Here is a 26,069-nt window from a genome sequence, read left to right as displayed (position 1 = left end):
ATGATATGAAAATTGATAATTAAATTATTACTTAAGTCTTGAGTAACGTATTATTCTTAATTAATAACACATCATTTAATTTGCAAATTTAATATACAAATTTTGTCTATATAGTGTTGCCCATAATTTTCCTTCCAAGTTGGTTATTTGTCGCTTGCCACATGCCAAAAGGATAGAGCACGTGGCGTATTATTGGGATGTTAGAGACTTTTGAGATGAATTTGCTTCATTAACAATTTTACACTGAAAAAGACAAAGCTCAAAATTGACCAAAACTTGCCACTTAATACTACAATTTAATAGTATTTTTCTTCACTTGTAAGGGAAAAGTTTTAGGTTTGATTTTCTCCAAAAGCAAATTCGAACAATATTATTGCAAGTCCATTGTGAGACTAAACTCATCCCCCTCACCCATATTTACTCTACCTAATATTACTCTTTAGTTTTACTAACTTTACTTTTCACATTTCCAACAAAACAAAAAAAATACTTTTCAAGTTTACATTTGGGTGTCAACTTCTAGATCCCACGTGGGTTGAAAACTTGAAAGGCATGGCCCATGCTTACCCTAACATCGAATTTTCTGCTAGCTTTGTCAACAAAAATGATTCGCATTTTCCACAACATAACCATTACAAAGACATACGACAGAAATTAAAAAATGACTATTTAAAACGAGTCAATTAAAAATTTTTGTTATACAATTTTGAAAAAGATTAATGGAAATAGATTATCTCTGGATCCATTCCTCCTAATTCACCAAGTTCGAGAATCAAGACCGTTGAAATTTAATCCAACGGTTAAAGTTAATATAACATTTAAAGTGTGCCTTGTTTGTAGCCGTTGGATCAAATTTTAACGGTTCGAATTTCAGAACTTGGTGGATTATAAAGAAGGAATCTGGAGATAATCACTTTTCAAGATTAATTGGAAAAAGTGTCAATCACAAATACTTTTTACACACTTTTGTTACACTCATGGCGACCATGAGGGTACTTTTTACAAGATTAATATTTTCTATTAACATGTAATTTAGATTATATATAAGAAGGGATAGCAATAGCCTTAAAGCTTCAATCTTCAATCTTCAATCTTCAATATTCAATCTTCAAACAAGGGAGAAATGGACATAGCGGAAGTTGAGACAATCACAATCTGCCACGTGGTGGCTTTGCCTTATCCGGGAAGAGGCCACATCAACCCCATGATGAACCTCTGTAAGCTACTATCTTCAAAGAACCCTCAACTCCTCATCACCTTCGTCGTCACCGAAGAGTGGCACGGGTTCATCGAATCCGACCCAAAACCCGACAACATCCGATTAGCCACCATACCCAACGTCATACCCTCTGAGCACAGTCGCGCAAAAGATTTTTCCGCATTTTTTGAAGCTGTGTGGACCAAGATGAAGGCTCCGGTTAAGCAGCTTTTGGATGGGCTCGAGCAGCCAGTGACCGTCATAGTTGCTGATACCTCCCTTGTTTGGGCACTGAGGGTCGGGAATACAAGGAATATTCCTGTAGCTTCGCTTTGGACTTCGTCACCGACGATGTTCTCAATGTTGCATCACTTTGAGCTGTTGAAAGAAAATGGCCACTTCCCTCTTGATGTCTCTGGTGCGTGTACACTAATCGGCATCATTATTGTAGTATTTCCTAAAGTTACTTTAGCGTATTTAATTAAATATTTAATAATTCAAAATTTTTAATTATTAAATATTTAATTAAATTCTTTTAATAAAAATAAAATAAAAACTGAGAATGATTAATAACTCTGAAATATTAAATGCTGTCACTTCCACTTGCCAAAAGGATAAAGCACGTGGCGTGTATTATTTGGGGGTGTTAGAGACTTTTGAGATGAATTTGTGCTTTATTAACAATTTTGCACATGAAAGCTCAAAATTGACCATGACCTTATGAATTTTATATGCTTTGGTCTTTGATTTGTAAGTTGTGAATTTGTTTGATTGTGATTACACATAAGTTGTAATTTTTACTTTTTTGGAATCCAAATAGATGAATAACCGTGATTCGTCACCAATTATATCTTTTTTTAAAAAAAAACATTAGATTATTTCTTAGCCTAAGACAATATATTATATTTTAAGGAATATTAATGAAATATTCTTGGTACTGTTCACTTTTAACGTTAATGATATTTTTATCTTGAAAAATCACTCCTAGTACTATTCATTTACACCTTTATTTGTCAATTTAATTAAAACTAAAGTTTTTAGACATTTTTCGTTAGTTTTTCTTGTATTATTTTATTCATATACTTCAGACACTTAATATTTTATTCATATACCAGAAATAATTGTATCAGTTTGAATAAATTGTGTACAGCCTTTCTCTAATTTATAAACAAGTTGATGTATTTGCGAGCTTAAGACGTTCTTATGAACAATTTGTATTATTTAATTTAGTTGTTCTCAACTGTAATATAGCAGATACTTTTCTTACATGTATGCTCTATAATTTTAAGGATCTTAAATTTTAAGGTTTTGGAAAAGAAAAAACATTTTTTCTTTGTTAATATACAATATAATAATGTTGTACGATGTAAAATGTTATGTGAAAATTACAGAGCGTGGAGATGAGACGATAGAATACATTCCTGGAGTCAGCACCACAAGCGTTGCAGATCTACCCCCAGCGTTTTTTGCAGACCATCAAAATGTCTTCCCCAAGGTCCTTGAAGCAGTTTCTCAAGCAGTAGAGAAAGCACAGTATCTTTTGTTCACTTCAGTCTACGAGCTTGATCCGCAAGTTTTCGAAGCCTTGAAAGCCAAGTTTGCTTTCCCTAGCTACCCTATTGGCCCATCCATACCTTACTTTGAACTTTCAAAAACTCTTCCCACTAATCGAAACGACATCGATTATCTGCATTGGCTAGATTCTCAACCCAAAAAGTCAGTTTTGTACATCTCCATGGGAAGTTTCCGATCAGTTTCGAAATCCCAAATGGATGAAATTGCTGCTGGGGTGAAAAGTAGTTGTGTTAGGGTTTTTTGGGTGGCTCGTGGAGATGCTTCTGAGTTGAGAGATTGTGTTGGTGATTTGGGTTTGGTGGTGCCTTGGTGTGACCAATTGAGGGTGTTGTGTCACGATTCGATTGGCGGGTTTTGGTCACATTGTGGTTGGAATTCAACTTTGGAAGCTGTTTATGCTGGTCTTCCAATTCTTACTTGTCCAATATCTTGGGATCAAATTCCCAATGGTAAGCAGATTGTGGAAGATTGGAGGATTGGATACCGGGTGAAGAAGAAGGTGGGGGTCGAACTTCTTGTGAGTAGCAAGGAAATTGCAGAACTTGTGAAAAAGTTTATGGATGTGGAAAGCGAGGAGGGGAAGGATTTGAGGGAAAGAGCCAAACGACTTCAAGAGGTTTGTCGAGGTGCAATTGCTAATGGTGGCTCATCTGATAGAAACCTTGATGCTTTTCTTAAGGATATTTCACAAGGACATAATTAATTGCCATTAAGCTGATGAATGTGGTAGCTCTTAGACAAGATTGCTTGCGTTTCGAGACAAATGGCTATATTCAACTTATAACTGGAGGTATTAATATGAGTGAGGAGTTCATTTCTTTTGCAGTTTGGTTGTGTTATATGTTCTAAAAATGTTATAAACTTAAGATATTGTATTCAAGATGTTCATATGTTCTAAAAAAAACTAAGCTCAAAAAGGTATTTGGTAAACACTTAAAACAACTTATATTCAGAGCGGCTCTCTATTTTTAACCATTGGATCAAATTTCAATAACCTGAATGCATTGATTAGTGTGCTCAGATCCCTTGAATCCATAGAGGATCCAGTTACATAATTGGGATAAGTGTTGTTTGTCTACTGCTCTTAGAAACACTTTTCTTATTTAACTGTACCAATAATGGATATACTAAGTACTGGTTTAGTACTGAAGTACTTTTATAAAAAGTAGATATAAAAAAAAAAACTGAATTCAAAAAGATATTTGATAAACACTTAAAAAAGCTTATATTCACAGTTTTGAGTAAAAAAAGTTGAAAACATGAAGTAGCAAAAATGAGTTTATTCTCACAACACAATATAAATAATTTTTTTTTCTCAAAGCATATCAATACTAAATCAGCTCTAAAGGTTTTTCTTTTTAATAAATCAGCCCTAAAGGTTTTTCTTTTTAATATTTTATTTTCCTTTTCCTCCACTCCACCCGTTGGGTCCTCCGCACGTTGTAGGCCCAGGCTTGCGGGAGCTTGTCGTCACGATGTTGACGAAGAGATCGAGGTGGGAGTTTCCAGTGGAGAGGTAGGTGGTGTTGTTCTCCGTCGACGTACTGGGATCTAAGGTCGCTGGAGAAGAAGAAGAGGTGGATCCATTTTAGTTTCGGATAATGGCAGGGTGAATACATTTATTGACTAAATCTAATAAACTAAAATGAAAGTTGATAATTAAATTATTATTAAATGTTGATTCACATATTTATTTTTTTATTAATGATGCATTATTTAGTTTGCAAATTTAATCTACTTAATATTACTCTTTAGTTTTACTAACTTTACCTTTCACATTTCCAACCAAAAAAAAAATACTTTTCAAGTTTACATTTGGTTGTCAACTTCTAGATCCCACGTGGGTAGAAAACTTGAAAGGCATGGCTCATGCTTACCCTAACATCGAATTTTCTGCTAGCTTTGTCAACAAAAATGATCCGCATTTTCTACAACATGACCATTACAAACACGTACAAGAGAAATTTGAAAATGACTATTTAAAAAGAGTAAATTAAAAATTCCTTTTATACACCTTTGAAAAAGATTAATGAAAATAGATCATCTCCGGATCCATTTTTCCTAATTCATTAAGTCCGAAAATTCAACCGTTGAAATTTGATCATTATTGAAGTAATTTCTCTCAAACAAGGGAGAAATAGACACAGCGGAAGTTGAGACAATCACAATCTGCCACGTGGTGGCTTTGCCTTATCCTTGAAGAGGCCACATCAACCCCATGATGAACCTCTGTGAGCTACTATCTTCAAAAAACCCTCAACTCCTCATTACCTTCGTCGTCACCGAAGAGTGGCACGGGTTCATTGAGTCCGACCAAAAACCCGACAACATTCGATTAGCCACCATACCCAATGTCATACCCTCCGAGCACAGTCGTGCGAACCACTTTGCCGCGTTTGTGGAAGTTGTGTGGACCAAGCTGGAAGCTCTGGTTGAGTAGCTTATGGATGGGCTCGAGCAGCCGGTGATCGCCATAGTTGTTGATACCTTCCTTGCTTGGGCTTTGAGGATTGGGAATAGGAGGAATATTCCGGTGGCTTCGCTTTGGACTCAGTCGCCGACGATGTTCTCATTGTTGCATCACTTTGAGTTGTTCAAAGAAAATGACCACTTACCTCTCGACGTCTCAGGTGTGTGTACTCTTACCACAATCAATATTGGAGTATTTTCTAAAGTTACTTTAGAGTAACCTATCCTTCCAAATTTTCAATTATTAAATATTTAATGAAATATTTTTAATAAAAAAAAACATAATAAGTAGAAATTTCTCTATTTTAAAATGTATCAAAGCCTTGGGTGGTAATAAAAAGTTGACTAATGTATTTTTCAAATTGGATTTCATATTGAAATGAATATTGTAATCATAAGAAAGTAGGTTTCTTTAGCTATGGGACTATCGAAAGAAAATTTTGGATAGGAGCTTATACGATTTCCTCCTTTCAAAACTAGACGTGAAAGTTTTCTCTCATCTGACTCAAGTAATTACACCAACAAAGATATAGAGATGGATTCCCACTTTAAAAGTCTATAAAAACACAACTATTTTCTAGAGTTACTTTAGAGTATCTTATAATTCAAAATTTTTAATTATTAAATATTTAAACAAATTCTTTTTAATATAAAAATATAGCAACTAAAAATGACCACGAATTTTGGAATACCTAAATATTCCAGAGCGCCATAAATATGTTGCCTAACTGAAAATTAGATGGTTGAATTTTTTTATTTCCAATTTCCAAACGGAAGATACAAAATTAAAATAATTGTAAATATTGCTGGTCTTATATTGTGCTCATCAAACATCTTGACTCTCATCTCAGTCTTGTAAGTTGTCACACTCCAATTATTTTCGGTCGAGCAATACTAAGAAAAATAATTTTGTAGACTAAATTTTATAAACTAAATAATATGAAAATTGATGATTAAATTATTACTTAAATCTTAAATAACGTACTTATTTTTAATTAGTGACACATCATTTAGTTTGCAAATTTAATATACAAATTTTATCTGCATAGTGTTACCCATATTTTTCCTTCCAAGTTGGTTATTTGTCGCTTGCCACATGCCAAAAGGATAGAGCACGTGGCGTATTATTGGGATGCTAGAGGCTTTTGAGATGAATTTGCTTTATTAACAATTTTACACTGTAGAAGACAAAGCTCAAAATTGATCAAGACTTCCCACTTAATACTACAATTTAATAATATTTTTCTTCACTTGTAAGTGAAAGGTCTTAGGTTTAATTCTCGCCAAAAATGAATTTAAACCACATTATTATAAGTTCATTATGAGACTAAGCTCATTTCCCTCATCCATATTTACTCTGCCTAATATTACTCTTTAGTTTTACTAACTTTACTTTTCACATTTCCAACAAAAAAAAAAAAATACTTTTCAAGTTTACATTTGGGTGTCAACTTCTAGATCCCACGTGGGTTGAAAACTTGAAAGGCATGGCTCATGCTTACCCTCATTTTCTGCTAGCTTTGTCAACAAAAATTAACATCGAATTTTCTGCTAGCTTTGTCAACAAAAATTAACATCGAATTTTCTGCTAGCTTTGTCAACAAACATGATCCGCATTTTCTGCAACGTGACCATTACAAAGACATACAAGAGAAATTTGAAAATGACCATTTAAAAAGAGTCAATTAAAAATTCTTGTTATACAGTTTTGAAAAAGATTAATGGAAATAGATTATCTCCAGATCTATTCATCCTAATCCACCAAATTCGAGAATCAAGACCGTTGAAATTTGATCCAATGGTTAAAGTTAATATAACTTTTAAAGTGAGCCCCTATTTGTAGCCGTTTGATCAAATTTCAACTGTTTGAATTTTTGAACTTGGTGAATTACGAAGAAGGAATCTGGAGTTGATCACTTTCCAAGATTAATTGGAAAAAGTGTCAATCACAAATACTTTTTACACACTTTTGTTACACTCATGGCGACCATGAGGGTATTTTTGTCTTCAAAGAGTTTCATGCAAGCAGCTCCCCATGACCCTTCAGCCAACTTGCATATTATACATAAGAAGGGATGGCAATAGCTCCAAAGCTTCAATATTCAATCTTCATACAAGGGAGAAATGGGCATGGTGGCAGTTGAGCCAATCACAGTCTGCCATGTGGTGGCTTTGCCCTCTCCTGGAAGAGGCCACATCAACCCCATGATGAACCTTTGCAAGCTACTATCTTCAAAAAACCCTCAACTCCTCATCACCTTCGTCGTCACCGAAGAGTGGCACGGGCTGATCGAAATAGACCCAAAACCTGACAACATCCGATTAGCCACCATACCTAACGTCATACCCTCAGAGCACGGTCGCGCGAACCACTTTGCCGCGTTTGTGGAAGCTGTGTGGACCAAGATGGAAGCTCCGGTTGAGCAACTTATGGATGGGCTGGAGCAGCCGGTGACCGCCATAGTTGCCGATACCTTCCTTGTTTGGGCTTTGAGGATCGGGAACAGGAGGAATATTCCGGTGGCTTCGCTTTGGACTCAGTCGCCGACGATGTTCTCATTGTTGCATCACTTTGAGCTGTTCAAAGAAAATGGCCACTTCCCTCTCGATGGCTCAGGTGCGTGTACACTTACCACGTTCATTATTGGAGTATTTTCTAAAGTTACTTTAGAATGTCTTATAATTCAAAATTTTCCGTTATTAAATATTTAATCAGATTTTCTTAATAAAAGATATAATAACTAAGACTGATTACAAAGTCTAGAATATAAATAATTGTAAATATTGCTCTTCTTATTTTGTGTTAATCAAGCATCTGGTCCTCATCTCATTCTTGTAACTATTTTCTATATACGGGAATGCAACCTGGTACCACAAGCTGCCCATGAGTAACAACAACGGTTGAATGAAGTAATTTACTGCGTACATATCTCCAAGAATGAGAATCAAACAATGGGTGTAGTTCTAGAAAAGAGTATGTATGATGTGCTATACATCAGAATATATCATTGATGAATAATCTATGGCACGACGTGTATAGGAGATGCTTATCCACGTCTACGTAAATGAACGGTGTGTATGAGAGAAATAGAGACAGTCAGAGAGAAGTCCCTTGATAAATACCAAGACTATAGTATTTATAGAGACCTTGGGAGTAATTCCCATTCAATCGTGAGACTATCTATCCGTTAGCTCTTGATTATGCCATTTCATTCAAAAGTATTAGCAACATGTTCAGTCCAATTTCTCAGCTTCCAAGTCGAAGCACACAGGAGAGAATACACAGCCCATGGCTATAGGGGGAAAAGTAGAACCTCAAGATTACTCTTTGAGAACACAAAATTATAACCTCTTCGTTCTACCTCACCCTCCTGGAACGTCTCGTTCCACATCCGTGGAACACAAAATTATAACCTCTCCGTCTCCTTCTTCTTCCTCCTTGTTTCCATCCGAGGGCATCTTTGCCCCCGCTCCGTTCCGTTCCGTCCTGTCCCGTCCCGTCCCGTCCCATCCTGTTCCGTCCCGTCCCATCCTGTTCCGTCCCGTCCCGTCTGCATACCAAACGATACCGTAAGTTACTCTTTGAGAACAAACAAATAATATTAAACTTTTCTTCAATATGCGTATAATTACTCTTATTTTTTATATCTTATATATAATGAAATTGATTTGAGATTCTCATGAAATGAATTTTCTGATATGCACCATAATGTGGGGTATGTTTCATTGCTCGTACCAATGTTTATTCTAGTGAAGCTATGAATGATTATGCACCTTAAACAATTTATACGTGAAATTATGACTAAAATGTTTTTAGCTTGCAGTTAGTTATAACATGCAGGTTTAAGAGCACTGACGAGCAAATATATGACCAGAAAACTTATACATGCCTTGTGAAGGCAATCATAATTAACAAAATGACTTGTTAGTCATTTATCTATATGCCCGAGGGAGACTAAATGCAAAATTGTCGAGGGGGATGTGCTTAAACCCGTAAGGGAGTCACCTAAGTAAGAAACCCAACTTCTGTGATTGGAGATCCCATGAAGGAAGTTCAATGTGGTAGAAACAATCCAATTTGCGTGACTCATTATAGCACTCATATTATAATGAAGATATCCATGAGATATTCTTCTGCTCATCCCTAGGACAATAGTGCAATTTTATGTGACGTTAGGAAGGGGTATTAACCCTGAATGAGTTTCAAGGCGGGCAATCTCCCGCAGGATACATGTCACATGCACTCTTGGAGAACTCACCTAAGTGAGAGTAGCTGTGAGGCCGCAATTGTGAGGATTGGGCTGTTCTCTAATAACTCTCATGAGAATCAAGATTAAGCGCATGTTCATAAATAGCGCTAACCCGCGCCAAGTTTTTTATCAATACCATGTGTGTTACATTTAGTATTCTAGTCAAAAGGAGTCTAGTTCAAGACATAGTTCACTATGATTCCTTCAGATGAAAGTTGTTAACTCTAAGTTAGGTTCCAAAATAGACCTACACCCATTGCATGGTATACAAGTTGCCCAAATTTCTTCCATTAGTATCTGCATGTTTATGTCTTCTACATTTTTGTGGAGTTTTGAATCTTGTGGGGGATTGTTGGTTATTTACTTTATTTTATTAAAGATTCAAAACTTTATTTATTATTATTTTAAATAATAAATATGAAGAGTCATATTAATTAGACAAGCCATGTCTTTTACCAAAGGTTATATAGAGTTTTATAAACTGAAAATATGATTTTAGCCTTTGAAACTCAAGTTTATTTACATAAAACCCGACAAAGTCTTTTTATTTGAATAAAACCCAATGACTAAGCTCCACATAAGTAAATTCATTAATTTTGTTTGCCTTTACACATTTTGCATTTTTCAAATGCCTCAAATACCCCTAATTACAGTTTTGATGTAGACATTTAATTCTATGCAGATTTGAAGGGAAAATTTAATGAAAAGAAATGTATTAATGTTTAAAATCATTGCATTAATATATCAAAACAAATTGTATGTTAAGGCAAAAAAGAACTAATAGTGTTATACTTTCCTTAAGATTTCGTGATTGTTTTTCAAATTTGCATAAAATTAAACAATTTTAATTTAATCTTATCATATTCTTACCAAATGAAAATTTGAAAGAGCACTATAAAATAATTTACCTATATTTTAAAAATATAGGTAAATTAGTTTGGACATGTGAATTAGTAATAAATTTGCCTTGTATATGTAATGATACATGCAAAATAATTTACTCCAGGGTACCCTCTATCGTTTCAACTCAAAATAATAATAATAATAATAATAATGTTATTTGATTCAAAATAAATGTATCTATATTTTATATAATAATGACACACCCCGACCCAGAAAGTCCACTTGGACCCTGAATCGAGCTGTGCTGGCCGACACCTGGAAGGTGACGAAGCCATAAAATGTGATAGTGTATAAAAAGTGAATAAATTTGAACCTAAAAATTATTAATACCAGAGTGCGCTACGAGTGGGAGCGAACCCATTTCACACACGATGTCAGAGCATAAGTAAGGTACAGTAGTGTGGGTAAGAATCATACCCTCAGAAATATCCATCAATACTAAGATTCGCCACAGATTCTTGTCGATACAAACTCAACAGCTAAAACCTGGAGAGCACCAAACAGAAGGTGTGAGTAAGCAATAAAACCAAGCTTCCCAAAGTTATTACCTCTCTAAAAGTAATGCCCCTAAATGTAAAACCCGTATTGTTTTCCATAAGACAGTACAACATATATACATATATCCAAACCATACTCAGAAATGACCAAAACCACGGTTTGCCATCAACTCCACCATACATTAATAAGTAGGCCAAATGAACTAAATCAATACAAAGTGATATATCAGTCAGAGTCATCTAAAATGACAATCAATACAAAGTGATATATCAGTCAGAGTCATCTAAAATGACAATCAATACAAAGTGATATCTCATCAATCATGGCTAGCATATAAGTCGGAGTCACCTATAGTGACCTGTACGACTTATCCATATCTCATCAATCATGGCTAGCATATAAGTTGGAGTCACCTATAGTGACCTGTACGACTTATCCATATCTCATCAATCCTGGCTAGCCAATAGCTCAATAAGTATACCTGCACACGAGTCGGAACCACCTAAAGTAGTCTGTACGACAGGACTGGGTGTCAATAAATACGCTCAAGTGCTATGATCACGTGAAGACTGGGCGAATAATCGCGGGTCACCTACAAGTCGGAACCACCTAAAGTGGTCTGTACGACAGGATTGTGCACCTACCTTGGATCCAAGGTGAGCGTAAGGTGCGGGAGGTGAACATCACGTGAAGGACTGTACCCTGGCCACGGGCGGGAGCACTAACACCGGGGTGCAGGTTTATGAGCTCTCAATGCATCTCAATATAACATGTGCAACTCATGGCAACCAGTACGACAGTATCGAAGTTGCCTAACACATAACTGTAGTCATGCTATAACGCAATCGATTCAACTAGTACCATAAACTCACCTGAACTTACCTGGGTATCCTGAGTTCACCTTTGCACTTGAAAGCATTCCCAATAATTATATGCAAGTAATATACATATTGATATACCATGATGCAATCTAATACTCAACCATGTCGTAGCATTTTCAATTATAAACAATACGGTGTGAAGTGTACAATCAATAACGCCCTACTCCCGAACTACTTATTTTCAGGGATAATTATCCATGATAACCCAATTAACACTAATTTAACTAACTAATTCACAAAACTAAAACTTGCCTTTATCAATTTCCTTCGCATTTCTCAATTTCCCAAGCAAGGCTTTTGTCTCAAATATTTTATGGCTGCATCTAACGTCTCGTTAGACTGCCTACATACCCTAAACAGGGATCAAGCCATTCGTAGTTCATATAGGTACTTCAAGCATTCACAATAATTATATGAAGGTAATATACCTAATCAATTTAAAAGTGTCGATAGAACTCTCAATAATATGTACAATAAAAAGGAAAAGATCCACTCACCTGGAGTCCACGCTATGCTTCTTTAGCGCACGCATCAAGGCGTCCTGAATGATCGGCCCCTGTGGCCAATTATCAAATCACATCTCAGAATTCTTATCCGTAGAATACGTAATTCACATAAAACACAACCTCAACGACATTCTAAAATAGTTTGCGACCCATTGACCACAAGTCAACCGTCGATCAAAGATCGACGGTAGGGTTTACAACCCTGTATAACTTGACCCGGAAGATCCGCATATCAGATTTCCAATCTGCAACTCCCAACGATCCACAATATGTTTCTAGAATAACATATTAAAATTTCATTATGATTCAACGGTCATATTTCCGCCAATTGCCTAAAACAAGTGGCCGTGAACATTTATTTTACTAACTTACAAATCCAATTCAGGAAGATCCGTAAGTCGGATTCCTGATCCATAAATTCCTATGATCTTTAAATATTACGTATTATAATGTATCCAATTTTGGTGACGATCCAACGGTCGGATCATCGATTCCCATTTTTATCAAGTAACGTATCGTAACGAATTTAGGTTCCAACGATCAACCTACGTCATTCAAATGACAAAACTGAATTCAAGACATTCGATATAGCCTAAAAATAGCATTTGCGGCCCACTGGCCAAGCGCCGCCGCGGGTGGCGATCGGCCGCCCCGACTCGCCGGAAAATCCAACTATTTCCAAAAATTACCAAAATTTACAGAAATAAAGATCTCAGTGAGTAGAGTAAACTTTATACCTGTGGCCAAGACCAAATTGGCTTGGAAGTACCTCAATTTCACCAAAACCGTGCGGAACCCTAGGTTGTAGGTGTGTTCAATCCGACTCCAAAACAACTTCGTCGTCCAAACCATTGCTTGGGCTTTGTTCTAGGCCTCAAGAGGATGCTATGGGTGGTGGAAATTGAAAGAAATTGCTTCGGGATTGGGTGATTCGAAGCTAAAGCCGCCGTTCCCCTTCTTGTGAATTTCTCTATTTTCAAGGCCAAATCTCTCCAAATTTGAGATGGAATGGATAGAGGGAAGGTTATGGAGGAGTTCTCAAGAGGTTTATGAAAGCAATTGGTCGGAAAAATGGGTGAAAATCGTCGAAAAGGGAGGTGTTGCCGACCGGGTTGAAAACGGGTTGCGGGTCAAGGGAACCCGACTTCCCCTCCTTCTCCTTTTCCCTCCTTTCCCTCCTGTTCTCTCCTTTGGTTGGTTAGTGTCCTCATCTCTCTTCTCTCATCTTTCCCGATTGGGCAACTCGCCCAATCTTTTTTTTTTTTTTTTCTTTTCTTTTCTTTCTTTCCTCCATTTCTGATTGGGCTTCACCTTGAATAACCAATTTCTGATTGGGGATTTAATTTAATTAACACTAAACCTTGAATAACCAATTTCGAACGTCCGTAACTATACCGTTATAATCCGTACTCACAAACGGCTTTCGCCTATACGTTCGTACCAACGAGTACTACGAGGATATGCTAAAAGAATAAGTCCCACATCTCTCAAGTCGATGGTCAACGGAAGTCAAAGTCCTTGCCTCTAGGGCAATTTCGTAAATTCACGCTTTTAAAAATAAAATAAAAACGAAAAATTTGGAACGGGTTGTCACAAATAATATAAGTAAATTATTGCACACATATATATTAACAGTAAAATGTGCCCAATATATATAATAATGCATGAAAATAATTCACCTACTGTCACATCCCGGCTCAGGGCGGATCACTTCCTGGGCCCGCTCCACCACCGTAGCACGATATTGTCCACTTTGGGCCTACCATTCCTTCACGGTTTTGTTTTTGGGAACTCACGAGCAACTTCCCAGTGGGTCACCCATCATGGGATTGCTCTGGCCCCCTTCTCGCTTAACTTCGGAGTTCCTACGGAACCCGAAGCCAGTGAGCTCCCAAAAGGCCTCATGCTAGGTAGGGATGGGAATATACATATAAGGATCACTCCCCTGGGCGATTCTACCCCCCTTAGGGGCCCAACGTCCTCGTCGGCACACACGCGACCAGGGTTAGGCTTTGATACCAAATTGTCACATCCCGGCCCGAGGCGGATCACTTCCCGGGCCCGCTCCACCACTGTAGCACGATATTGTCCGCTTTGGGCTTACCATTCCCTCACGGTTTTGTTTTTGGGAACTCACGAGCAACTTCCCAGTGGGTCACCTATCATGGGATTGCTCTAGCCCCATTCTCGCTTAACTTCGGAGTTCCTACGGAACCCGAAGCCAGTGAGCTCCCAAAAGGCCTTGTGTTAGGTTGGGAATTGGAATATACATATAAGGATCACTCCCCTGGGCGATGTGGGATGTCACACCTACAAATAAAGAAAAATTGACTAAAAAATAATATATCTACTACTTTTTGTTTATGAATTTCAATTTCTTTTTTTTTATATTACAAACATAATGTACCTACAATATAATTTACCTATTGTTTAATCTTATAAGAAAATAATGTATCTACTGTTTTATTTATTTATTTGTCGAATATGTACTATTTTATTTTAATGGAGATAATTTGTCTTGGTTTAATTTTTATGAAATAATTTAGGCACTGTTTAACTTTACCAAAATAATGGAACTAATGTTTTAATTTACCTACAAAATAAATGCTATTTGATTCAAAATTAATTTACTTATATTTTACATATAAATATAGATAAATTATTTGACACATCCTGACCCGGATTGTCCACTAGGACTCCGAATCGAGATGTACACCCATCCGGACCAGGATGTGACATTATTTTTAACAAGTATATATGATAACAAACAAAAAATGCCTAATGTATTTAATAATCTAGGTAAAATAATATACCTACAACATAAAAGAATATTAATTGGTTCTTTGTTGTTTTTATAAAACAATATTATTATTTGATGCAAAATAACTAATTGTACAAAGGATTTTTTTTTTTCAAACGAAAAATGTGCCCATAATTGTTTATGAACATGGCTAAATTAATATATATATATATATTCCTAATATTTATCATACAAGAAAGGTAAAATTTCCATATGGAGTTAATTGCTAATCATAATTAGGGTGAGTAATAATATTTATTGACATAATTAGAGTTTTGTGGCATAAGTTGTAAATATGTTATAATAATTGATTACATATTTGTCTACATGGTGCTCTATTTGAAATTTAGGTTTTATTTGGATGTTTAATATTATGTGGGTTTTTGTTTGAAAAATAGGAGTTTCAAGGGCTTTTTTTTTCTAAAGAACCCTTTTATAAATGGGGAACTCCTCAATCATTAATAATATATTCAAATGTCTTCCTTCTCTCCCTACTACAATACTCATATATAATCCTTATTATCTTCCTATTCATCTTGATCATCAATGGGCAATTGATCACCACTTGGCACCTCATCTACCGTAATTGTGCTTATGGATTAGACACTTTGTGAGATTCAAGGGTTGTGTCTTAGAGTTGTAAATAGCCGTTATAACCGGCACGTAGGGAGGCATCTACGGCTTTAGGACAATGACAACACGCCTCTCTTGATATCACAGGCCAGATCATTCTTTACCTTTTCCTTTTTACTGCTTTATTTATTGATATATTTGTTTAATGCATTTGGGTATTATCTAATTGATTGAATTTACATGAATATTATGATCATAATCATTTATATTATCCTACAAAAAAACATATGAAATGGACAGATTTGGATGTGAGAAAATGCGTGACAACCAACAACACCACCTAAAAAAAGAAAACAAGTTGGAAGGGCCTATATACTTCTCAATCTTACTTTTTAGAGGAGGGGGATTTGAAAACCCGACTTGGGTAAATACTTTTAACCACGTGAGTCTAGGGTAAGATATCCAATTCTTCTAAGATTATAATTATGTTGTCTAATCTCAAGATATCCTAATTTTACACGAATTAGGGTTTTCTTTACTTGCTAGACAAGCAATATCTTCAACGGGCTTAGAGCTAATGGAGTCGTCCTCGACTACCATAGCATGTGGTAGTCCGATTTGGAATACCCATGTAGATGCTCCCATCTCACTTTGAGAGATTTTCGGTCAGTCTAACCATCCTGAGTGCCATGTGTCATGAACGTATAAAATCATGGTCCCACAAATGCCCCAACTATGCTTCCAAAATGTGCTCCACTTGAGTATGGATAACACAACGGACCATGAGCGAATCCTTCCAGAATGACCTTTATGGAATGTGAATCGAAATGACCTTCAAATTGCTTGTTGATTTGGAGCTAACCAGGTCCGGCTAGTCCTACTTGTTTGTCTCTAAAAAATTTGATATTCCTGAGTTCTGAACCATATTGTAGACCTCTAGTCAAACTTTCGAATGCTTAACTGAAAAGCTGGATGTAGGGCAGAATGCACCACTTACCTCTAGAATGACTTAGATGCCTTAAGAGATGCTTTTCTAACTTTATTTCACTCAAGTCTTTAATCACGTTAGAATAAATTACTTAAAAAATTTCTTCCTTTGCTTCTTTTTCGTGTAATATAACTTTAACTCGCCAATCTTGAGTAATTAGACTCGGAGTTAAGCAACATAGTCAAACACGAATAAGTTTGTTGGTCCGGGCTTTTATTCACCCTTGATAACACTGCAGCAGAAAAATATTAAACTTAATGTTTATAGAGATTTCTAACATTAACATTAATAGTATAGTAATTGAACCATGACACCAGTTCAGCTAAATTTATAATGAATTTTACCATGACCTTATCAATTTAATATGCCTTGGTCTTTAATTTGTCTCTACAATAGGGTATAATACACATTAGATTCTTCTTTAGCCTCAGACACTATAATATATTTATTCATATATATACTTCTTAAGACACTTGTTGTCTAATAAGTGCACAACATAAAATTGGTAACCAGAAATAATTGCATAAAGCCTTTCTCTAATTTATAAAGAAGCTGATGCATTTTCGAGCTTTACACATTCTTACGAAAATTTTGTATTTGGTTAATTTAGTAATTTTCAACTGTAACATAGCATGATATCAGTTACTATATGTATGCTCTTTTTGGATCCACCCGAGGAGAATTTTTGTGTATTGGAAACGCGGCCAAGTACACTAAGTATTATAATATCTGGTTGGATACTTGAACAAAAAAATACCAACTTCTAATATTATGACATTTCATGTACCAGACCGTGTTCCCGGCACAATAAAAAATCTTCCATAAGTTTATAACAAGTATTCTTGGTGCAATTTTATGTTTTTGTCAAAAGAAGAAGCAATTTTTCTTGCTTGATATACAATATAATAATGTTGTACAATGTAAAATTTTATAATCAATGTAATGTGAAAATTACAGAGCATGGAGATAAGATAATAGAATACATTCCTGGAGTCAGCACCACATGCATTGCAGATCTACCCGCAAAGTTTTTTGTAGACGATCCAAAAGCCCTCCAGAAGCCCCTTGAAGCAGTTTCTCAGGTAGTAGAAGCACAGTATCTTTTGTTCAGTTCAGTCTATGAGCTTGATCCGCAAGCCTTTGAAGCCTTGAAAGCCAAGTTTGCTTTCCCTATCTACCCTATTGGCCCAAGCATACCTCACTTTGAACTTTCAAAAACACTTACCACTAATCAAAACGACATCGATTATCTGCATTGGCTAGATTCTCAACCCAAAAAGTCTGTTTTGTACATCTCCATGGGAAGTTTCCTCTCAGTTTCGAAATCCCAAATGGATGAAATTGTTGCTGGGGTGAAAAGTAGTGGTGTTAGGGCTTTTTGGGTGGCTCGTGGAGATACTTGTGAGTTGAGAGATTGTGTTGGTGATTTGGGTTTGGTGGTGCCTTGGTGTGACCAATTGAGGGTTTTGTGTCATGATTCGGTTGGCGGGTTTTGGTCACATTGTGGCTGGAATTCAACTTTGGAAGCTGTTTATGCTGGTCTTCCAATTCTTACTTTCCCTATTATTTGGGATCAAATTCCTAACGGTAAGCAGATTGTGGAAGATTGGAGGATTGGATACCGGGTGAAGAAGAAGGCAGGGGTCGAATTTGTTGTGAGTAGCGAGGAAATTGCAGATCTTGTGAAGAAGTTCATGGATGTGGAAAGCGAGGAGGGGAAGGATTTGAGGGAAAGAGTTAAACAACTTCAAGAGGTTTGTCGAGGTGCAATTGCTAATGGTGGCTCATCCGATACCAACCTTGATGCTTTTCTTAAGGATATTTCACAAGGACATAATTAATTGCCATTAAGCTGATGAATGTGGTAGCTGTTACACATGCTTGCTTGTGTTTCAAAACAATTGTTATATACAAAATTATAACTGGAGGTATCAATAAGAGATATTCTATTATAAACATCTTGCTTGTGTTTCAAAACAATTGAATGTGGTAGCAGTTTGGTTATAAACTCAAGATATTTTATTCATGTTATTCATATTTAGAATAAGTGTTTAGCCACTGCTATTAGAAACGCTTTCTTATTTGACTGTACTCAAAACGGATGTATTAAAGGTTTTACTCTTGAATGTTTTATTTCCTATAAAAAAATGCATCGAAAAAACAATAAATTTGTACAATACATGTAACACAAACTAGGTTTGTACATGTCGTGGAAGTGAAATTAATCCACGAACAAATAAATTCTATTATTTGGTTAAAAATTGAAATCACATTTTATCCCTAGTGGATTTTTCAATTAAATATAGTGATAGAATACCCTAAATATAACCACGTGAGCAAACTATTCCTTTCAAATGAGTGCTTATTCTTCATTCATGACTTTAATCCTTTTTAAATCCTCATTAGAAAAGTATAATTTGATGACATTTTAAAATTTGATAAGAAAATCTAGAATCTTAAAGGCAATCCTTCGGAGAATGAAGCTAGAGGATCAAAGAAAGGGTTATACATGAAATAGTTTTCTACGCTGCTTGTGTTTCTAGTAGTACTAAATTTTCACTTCAGATAAATGGCCAATACCCCAATCGTGGGTGCTGCCCAAGTCCGTATGGAGTGTCATAGGCTACAATACCTTTTAGTTCTCATACAAAAAAGTGCTCATTCGTCATTCATGGCTTGAATCCTTTTTTAATCTTAAAAAAATGCATAGTAATTTGATGAAATATTTTAATATGATAAGAACAGAACTATTTGATGAAACATTTTAATATGATAAGAATAGAACTTTTTTTTCTTTTTAATACAACGATATATTTTACATTAAGAGAATGAAAAGTTGGGCTAAGTCACACAATAAGTGACTTAATTTGGTATCAAATTTGTTATCCACGAGATTCGAACTTAAGACCTCTGACTTACAAGTAAAGAGAAATATCACTAGACCGTAATACTGAGTAGCGATAAGAGTAGAACTTAAAGGCTACTGTTTTGAGAAGGAAGCAGGAAGACTATCAAAAGAGTTAAAAAATTTACTTTGGAGACATTGAGGAGCGCCGAGTGTAAATTGGACATATATTAACGAATTCTAAAAGACGCTAGGTGCTAGTTGGGCAGCGAGAAGGGGCTTAGCGCCTAGGTGGCTAGGCGGGACCTAGGCAAATTTATGTTAATTTAATATAAAATTTAAATTTATTATATAAATAATATGCTTTTTTAAATAATATATATGTCATGTTAGGGTTTTTAATATAAATGGTCTTATAAGGAAAAGGAATAGTAAAACAATACAAAAATATGTAAAAAACCAAAAATGATGATTGATTTGGATGAGAAAAGAAACAAAAGAACCTTGATAAAAAAAAAAAAGAAGAAATAAAAGAACGTGGAACGAAACAAGGATGGACCATAAAGGCCTAATTCGTCCATTTAAATTGAAAAAAAAAATGATGGTTTCCACCAGTCATCTTCTTCCTTGTGACTCTGTAACACAATTTTTCCAGACTCGAAATTTTTCCTGGTTCCAGCGTTTTTAGATACGGCCGACTAAACTCCGCCCAGCCCCGTCTAGCCCCATACAGACCTACATAACTTTGCCTAGACCCCCTAATCCCGCCCAATGTCCGTCTAATACTTTCTCCGATTTTACTTCCGATTACAACTTAATCGCAGCTGTTAGTCTTCGCCCAACACCAAAGCAGCCGCCTAGGCTTATTTTTATAACGCTCGAATGGAGTGACATGATCATTCTAATTAAAAACCATCAAAACCCTCTTCAAATAACTAGTGAAAAATGAGTGCACAAACTCAAAAAAGAAAAAAAGATTTAGAATTTGGTTGAAGTTTTATTAAAAGAAAATGTTATTGATACACCTATGTTTACCTCTTATGTATCTTTGTTAATCTTTTGTTATTGATTTTTTTTTCAATTCATTCAATCTTACGGTCTTTGAGAGAGTAAATAGTAAAATATAGTGTGTGAATAACATTATCTTTATTAAAATATAAATTCTACCTAATTTCCCCAAAAAAAAATCGGTTAAAAGCATTTATAAAAGGTGGTGTCGTGGTGAGCACCACCTCAGGACAAATGGACGCCACCTCCAAAGTCTGCCATGTGGTGGCGATGCCGTATCCCGGCAGAGGCCACGTCAACCCCATGATCAACCTCTGCAAATTACTAGCCGCAAAGAAAACCGACATTCTAATCACCGTCGTCGTCACCGAAGAGTGGCTTGGATTCATAGGACCCGACCCGAAACCCGATAACATCCGCTTCAGCACCATCCCCAACGTCCTTCCGTCCGAGCTAGTCCGCGGGGCTAACTATCCCGCTTTCTACGACGCCGTAATGACAAAGATGGGAGCTCCGTTTGAACGATTACTCGATCAAATTCAGCCTCCAGTGGCCACCATTATAGCCGACATCGAGCTTCTTTGGGCGGTTCCCGCCGGCCGCCGGAGAGATATTCCGGTGGCTTCTCTTTCGACTCCATCGGCATCGTGTTTTCATCTCCTCTTCCGGAATAGGGAGCTGAATTTGTTAGGTATGTTTGTTTTCTGTTTAGGTTGAATATGGCTGGTTAAAATTACACTTTTGAGAGTGGACACAAGATGAATGATAAAATGCCTCACAGACGAGAAACAACTTTGATGCTCAACTTTTTAAGCTAATTTCGCACTTTTATATGAAAATTTTTAATTTCATGATAATATGATCGCGTTTTAAGTTCATATATTGTTCATATACGAGAAATTTAAACTCCAAGAACTTTCAAGCGACGAGAATGACACTACTTATATAAGAAATTTTAAACTTGAAATGCATGATAATATGACTTATTTTTAAGTTAATTGGAGCAATCGTCTTTGATCTTTGGTCTAATTAGAGCTTAGATTTCTGAACAAAAAATGCGTGAGTATTTGTCTATGAATTTGTAATTGGAGCTTTGCTTTCTGAACTAAAAATCCGTGAGTAATCGTACTTGAATTTGTTATGATTTCGAGCAATTATACTTTTGGCGAACTCTCTTAGAACTCTCATCTATTTTTTTTTTTTCTCTTTAAACCCTTTGTTTTGGATGAAAGTTCTAATGGAGTTAATCAAAAAGGAGCATTGCTATGCATTATAACAAGTTTAGAGACATTAACTCACGAATTTTTAGTTCAAGATCAATACTCACTTTATTGCATGATAAATTAGAATATATAACAATATAAGTGCATGTTAAGTGAAAGAGTAATGCTAGGTGGATTAACATTTTAGACCAAATTTGTAAATTATGTATCACTAAGTGAAAATGAGCACGTAAATGAATATTTAAGTGATAATCCAATCATCAACAATCACGTCATATAATTTATAAAATTTAATTTAAATAGTCGGCCTACCTATCATTTTCCTGAGTGAAATCCTGTCTCATTGTCGTATAGGTTAACATATAGGTTATATTATATTATTTATGAGTGCTTAATGGAGTCTTAAAATATTGCCAAGTTTCTCTTCTTAAAGCCATAAGCCATAAGCTCATTCTCTTTTTCAAAGTATCAAAGTATCAAAGTAGAACATCTAATGCATCACTTCAACGTTGACTCAACTACCGTCGGCCATGTGGCGGCGATGCCGTTCCCCGGCCGAGGCCACATCAACCCCATGATGAACCTCTGCAAGTTACTAGCTTCCAAAAACCCTCAACTCCTTGTCACCTTCATCATCACCGAAGAGTGGCTGAGCTTCATCGGCTTCGACCCAAAACCCGACAACATCCGATTCTCCACCATCCCAAACGTCATCCCCGCCGAGCGGCTAAAAGCCACCGACTTCCCTGGCTTCTACGAAGCTGTCATGACCAAGATGGAAGCTCCCTTCGAGCTCCTCCTCAGCCAGCTCGACCCGCCGGCCACAGCCGTCATTGCTGATATAGAGGTCCGGTGGGGAGTCGGGGTTGGGATTCGGAGGAATATTCCGGTGGCCTTGCTCTGGACTATGCCAGCCACTTTCTTGTCAATGCTGCACCGTTTCAATATTTTCTCACAAAACAAGGACATCCCACTTGAATGTTTTGGTAAGTAAATATTTTGCATATATATTTATATAACACAAATTGAAATTAATATGGAAATTGGATTTTCTGTTTATATGTGATAGATTCTGGAGCCCAAATTCCAGGGATTTCTTCATCTGATTTAGCAGACCTGGGAGAAGTGTTTCGAAGAACCGACCCGAAAGTCATGAAGCTTGCTCTGGAATGCATTTCATGGGTTCCAAAAGCTCAGTGTCTTCTGTTCACTTCATTTCATGAGCTTGAACCCGAAATCTTCCACTCTTTACAGGCGGAATTCCCATTCCCTGTGTACCCAATTGGTCCTGCCATACCTTACTTGGAGCTTGGAAAGAATTCCTGTGTGTCAGTTGGTGACAATGGCATTGACTATATGAAATGGCTTGATTCCCAACCAAAAGCCTCTGTCTTGTACATCTCATTGGGGAGTCTTCTTTCTGTTTCAAACATGCAGATGGATGAAATCGCAGCCGGGCTGAAACGTAGCGGGGTTCGGTTCTTGTGGGTTGCGCGGGGGGAGGCGGCTCGATTGAGTGAGAGCTGCAGTGGTAGTGATGGTATGGGGTTGGTGGTGCCATGGTGTGAGCAACTGAAAGTGTTGTGCCATTCTTCTGTGGGTGGTTTTTGGTCACATTGTGGATGGAATTCGACTTTAGAAGCTGTTTTTGCCAGTGTCCCAATGCTTACTTTTCCTCTTTTTCTCGACCAAATTCCGAACAGCAGGCAAATAGTTGACGGATGGAAGATTGGCAAGAGGGTTAAATCAGAGGTACATGATGAAAGGTTGATGACAAGGGAAGAGGTTGCTGAGCTTGTGAAGAGATTTATGGACCCTGAAAGCAGTGATGGGATTAAAATGAGGAGAAAAGCGAAAGAGCTCGGAGATTTGTGTCACCGAGCAATTGCGAAAGGAGGTTCATCTGATACAAATCTTGATGATTTTATCAGGGATCTTGGCAAAGCTACCTGCAATCTTCAAATGGAGACACAAGTTCCTCATCCATGATCCATTTAACACGGCAGTGCGTGGTATATATCTACATGGGCTTGGACGTTCAGTATGCAAATTAGCCTTGTATCTTGTATGTAAAATAGTGCAGAATCTAAATAAGCTTCCTTCCAATGTGTGCTCTTAATTCCTTTTCCATCAAATAAAACTCAATTTTTTGTTGATATTTCTTATGGAAGTGTTTAAAACTTGTAGTCACTTGTTCAGTGGCAGATTTATAATTCTAACTTCGAGAGTTCAGTGTAAAGATCCTCCTTTTTTTAACAAAGATAGCACACAACGTGCAGATTTTTGTTAGGTTTTTTTTTCTTTTTCACATGGACATTTCATGGAGCACTTGGTGTGCCTATCGTTCTTCGTTGAGGCATGCTACGTGGATGTTGAGATCTACCAAGTGTTGTCAACACTCTATGCGGAGTGATGCATCTTGTCGAGAGATGTCAATGAGTCCTGCAGAGTGGTATCGAGATATGCCAAACATGCATTTCATTAAATGGTTTACACAAAAAAATTTCATACTAAGACATCTAAAGAGTCCATAGAGGACCTTCACTAGCATTTTTCCGACCTTAAGAGCGTCCAAAACCATTGGTTTCTACATGGATCTGCCCATGCACTTGTTCGCCTTAAGTGTTCATACCTGACTCAGTATTTACTGTGTGAACATGAATCATACGTTTAATAGACGATATATTCAATTGAAATTTTCTAGGATTTTAAGAGAGTTTGAAAAGTTTCGCAGTATAACATCTACACTATCTAACAAAGAAAAAAAATGAACTTGACATGCTATAGATAATTGAACAAAGAAGTTTTTTAACGTTCTAAGTAATATTAGGAAGGATAGTATACTATTTCTCATTCTTATTGAAGAGCTCATTCTTAGTAAAGAGGAAAGTTCTCCTTCCTCATTAATGCAACATCTTTCGTAATATGAGCATCATAATTGAAAGTGTTTATTCTCTTTATCATAATTTAATAAAATAATTGATATAAAATTATTTAATTATTCATACAAAACAAAGAAATTAACGATTTATCGAGAAAATACTTATAATCGCCTTTGTTCCATCACAAGCGATTCGCTTAAGATCATCTTGGCATTGAAGGATTCTTCCATTAATACGTCAACAATTGGCCGTATTATTGAAGATTCCAAAGACCTGGCTCGGAGGATCGCTGCAACTTCTTATACACATGTCAATCGTCAAGCCAATAGTGTTGCCATCGTCTAGCCCGCTATGCCCTTGGAGCTGTTAGTCCTTGTCTTTGGTTAGATGTACCTCCCGACTTTGTAGCCGATGTGATCTTGGAGGATGTTCATTAATTGTAATGGAGGTGACCTTTGTGTTTGCCTTTTGCACTAGAGAAATATTAAAGTTACTCCCTAAAAAATGAAACTCTTCATGTACTCTCTATCATCTTACAGTTTGACGTTAATTCTCATGCTAACATTATAAAATATTATACAAAAAGTATTAAGTGTTATGAAAAGTCTCACTTTTGAGAAAATCCGTAGCATTTTTCTTTGTACTATCTTTGCTATCAATGCAAGCTTTCATTAAAAACAGAGTATTTTGATCAAATCAAGCAAGCCAAGCCAACAATGAAAACTTAATTTCAGATATAATTGCCTTCTTTCTCCTCTGTATGTATCTACCTCTATAACCACTTATAAGTTATAACTACAGAGTTACGTCGTCTTCTTCTTAAACCCAGACATGATCTCCAACAGAGACCAGAGATCCCCTGTCTGCCACGTGGTGGCCATGCCGTATCCCGGTCGGGGCCACATCAACCCGATGATGACCCTCTGCAAGCTACTGACTTCACAAAAGACTGACATCCTCATCACCTTCGTCGTCACGGAGGAGTGGTTCGGTTGTTGGATTATGTGGCCAAGTGGCCATATCTTTATAATAAACAAACCAAAAAGAAGAAAACATCTTTCCTTCTTTGGGGAGAAAAAAAGGGAAAAGATGTTTTGTTGTCTTCACCACCCGTGGGTGTTGGTTCAAAGAAAGAGAGAATTTGCTTTTTATAATGAGAGCTCATTCATTTTCGGTTTGGAAGAAAAACAAGGAGGAAGAAAGAGAGCTCATTTTTCTGCAGAGAGAAGGAGAGTTGCAGAGAGCCCAAAAGGAAGAAGAAGTTGCTGCTTCATTTGGTTAGTAATCATCCATCAAAGTAGTTGTTGTTGTAATAGCTTTGAGCTAGATGTATAGAGAAGAAATTATTCATTATATTTCTTTCTCTATTTGTTTCTTTGGTGTGTGAGAGCTATTGGGTGTATTGGGCTTTTGGGTTGTGAGATTGCCAACACTTTGTAAACTTCCATTTGGTTGATAGTGGATTATTGG

At 36.5% G+C, this 26,069-nt stretch overlaps 3 protein-coding genes and 1 pseudogene across 4 annotated transcripts; all 4 read left to right on the top strand.

Annotated features, from left to right (window-relative positions):
• Window positions 1–1,070: 1,070 nt before the first annotated feature.
• Window positions 1,071–3,598, top strand: LOC137743184 (UDP-glycosyltransferase 87A1-like). The gene is made up of 2 exons (XM_068483073.2): window positions 1,071–1,616; window positions 2,590–3,598. The coding sequence occupies exons 1-2, from the start codon at window positions 1,124–1,126 to the stop codon at window positions 3,474–3,476; spliced, it is 1,380 nt and encodes a 459-aa protein (XP_068339174.2). The 5' UTR covers window positions 1,071–1,123; the 3' UTR covers window positions 3,477–3,598.
• Window positions 3,599–4,635: 1,037 nt separating this feature from the next.
• On the top strand, window positions 4,636–5,462 carry LOC148692700 (UDP-glycosyltransferase 87A1 pseudogene; annotated as a pseudogene).
• Window positions 5,463–7,274: 1,812 nt separating this feature from the next.
• LOC137743797 (UDP-glycosyltransferase 87A1) lies at window positions 7,275–18,767 on the top strand. The gene is made up of 2 exons (XM_068483735.2): window positions 7,275–7,859; window positions 17,599–18,767. Exons 1-2 carry the CDS (start codon window positions 7,367–7,369, stop codon window positions 18,480–18,482), a joined length of 1,377 nt encoding a protein of 458 aa, XP_068339836.2. The 5' UTR covers window positions 7,275–7,366; the 3' UTR covers window positions 18,483–18,767.
• Window positions 18,768–20,682: 1,915 nt separating this feature from the next.
• LOC137743575 (UDP-glycosyltransferase 87A1-like) lies at window positions 20,683–24,006 on the top strand. 2 transcript variants are annotated; one of them, XM_088680112.1, is made up of 3 exons: window positions 20,683–21,185; window positions 22,203–22,703; window positions 22,787–23,875. In XM_088680112.1, exons 1-3 carry the CDS (start codon window positions 20,729–20,731, stop codon window positions 23,704–23,706), a joined length of 1,878 nt encoding a protein of 625 aa, XP_088536238.1. In that variant the 5' UTR covers window positions 20,683–20,728; the 3' UTR covers window positions 23,707–23,875. The 2 variants fall into 2 exon arrangements, with proteins under 2 accessions (XP_088536238.1, XP_088536237.1); XM_088680111.1 differs by having other exon boundaries at window positions 21,052–21,185; window positions 22,184–22,703; window positions 22,787–24,006.
• The last annotated feature ends 2,063 nt before the right edge of the window (window positions 24,007–26,069 follow it).

Source organism: Pyrus communis, chromosome 11, assembly GCF_041283825.1.
Source record: "Pyrus communis isolate YQ-2024b chromosome 11, ASM4128382v1, whole genome shotgun sequence".
Lineage (NCBI taxonomy): Eukaryota > Viridiplantae > Streptophyta > Magnoliopsida > Rosales > Rosaceae > Pyrus > Pyrus communis.
Note: the sequence above shows the minus strand (reverse complement) of the source record. Positions and strands in the feature narration are given on the sequence as shown.

What these genes read in the sequence shown, in the direction of transcription:
- LOC137743797 (XM_068483735.2), top strand. Translation starts at nt 7,367, where the DNA reads ATGGGCATGGTGGCAGTTGAGCCAATCACAGTCTGCCATGTGGTGGCT. An exon ending in CTTCCCTCTCGATGGCTCAG is followed by an intron (nt 7,860 to 17,598) that starts GTGCGTGTACAC and finishes TGAAAATTACAG; the next exon opens with AGCATGGAGATAAGATAATA.
- LOC137743575 (XM_088680112.1), top strand. Translation starts at nt 20,729, where the DNA reads ATGGACGCCACCTCCAAAGTCTGCCATGTGGTGGCGATGCCGTATCCC. An exon ending in TAGGGAGCTGAATTTGTTAG is followed by an intron (nt 21,186 to 22,202) that starts GTATGTTTGTTT and finishes GTATCAAAGTAG; the next exon opens with AACATCTAATGCATCACTTC. An exon ending in CATCCCACTTGAATGTTTTG is followed by an intron (nt 22,704 to 22,786) that starts GTAAGTAAATAT and finishes TATATGTGATAG; the next exon opens with ATTCTGGAGCCCAAATTCCA.
- LOC137743184 (XM_068483073.2), top strand. Translation starts at nt 1,124, where the DNA reads ATGGACATAGCGGAAGTTGAGACAATCACAATCTGCCACGTGGTGGCT. An exon ending in CTTCCCTCTTGATGTCTCTG is followed by an intron (nt 1,617 to 2,589) that starts GTGCGTGTACAC and finishes TGAAAATTACAG; the next exon opens with AGCGTGGAGATGAGACGATA.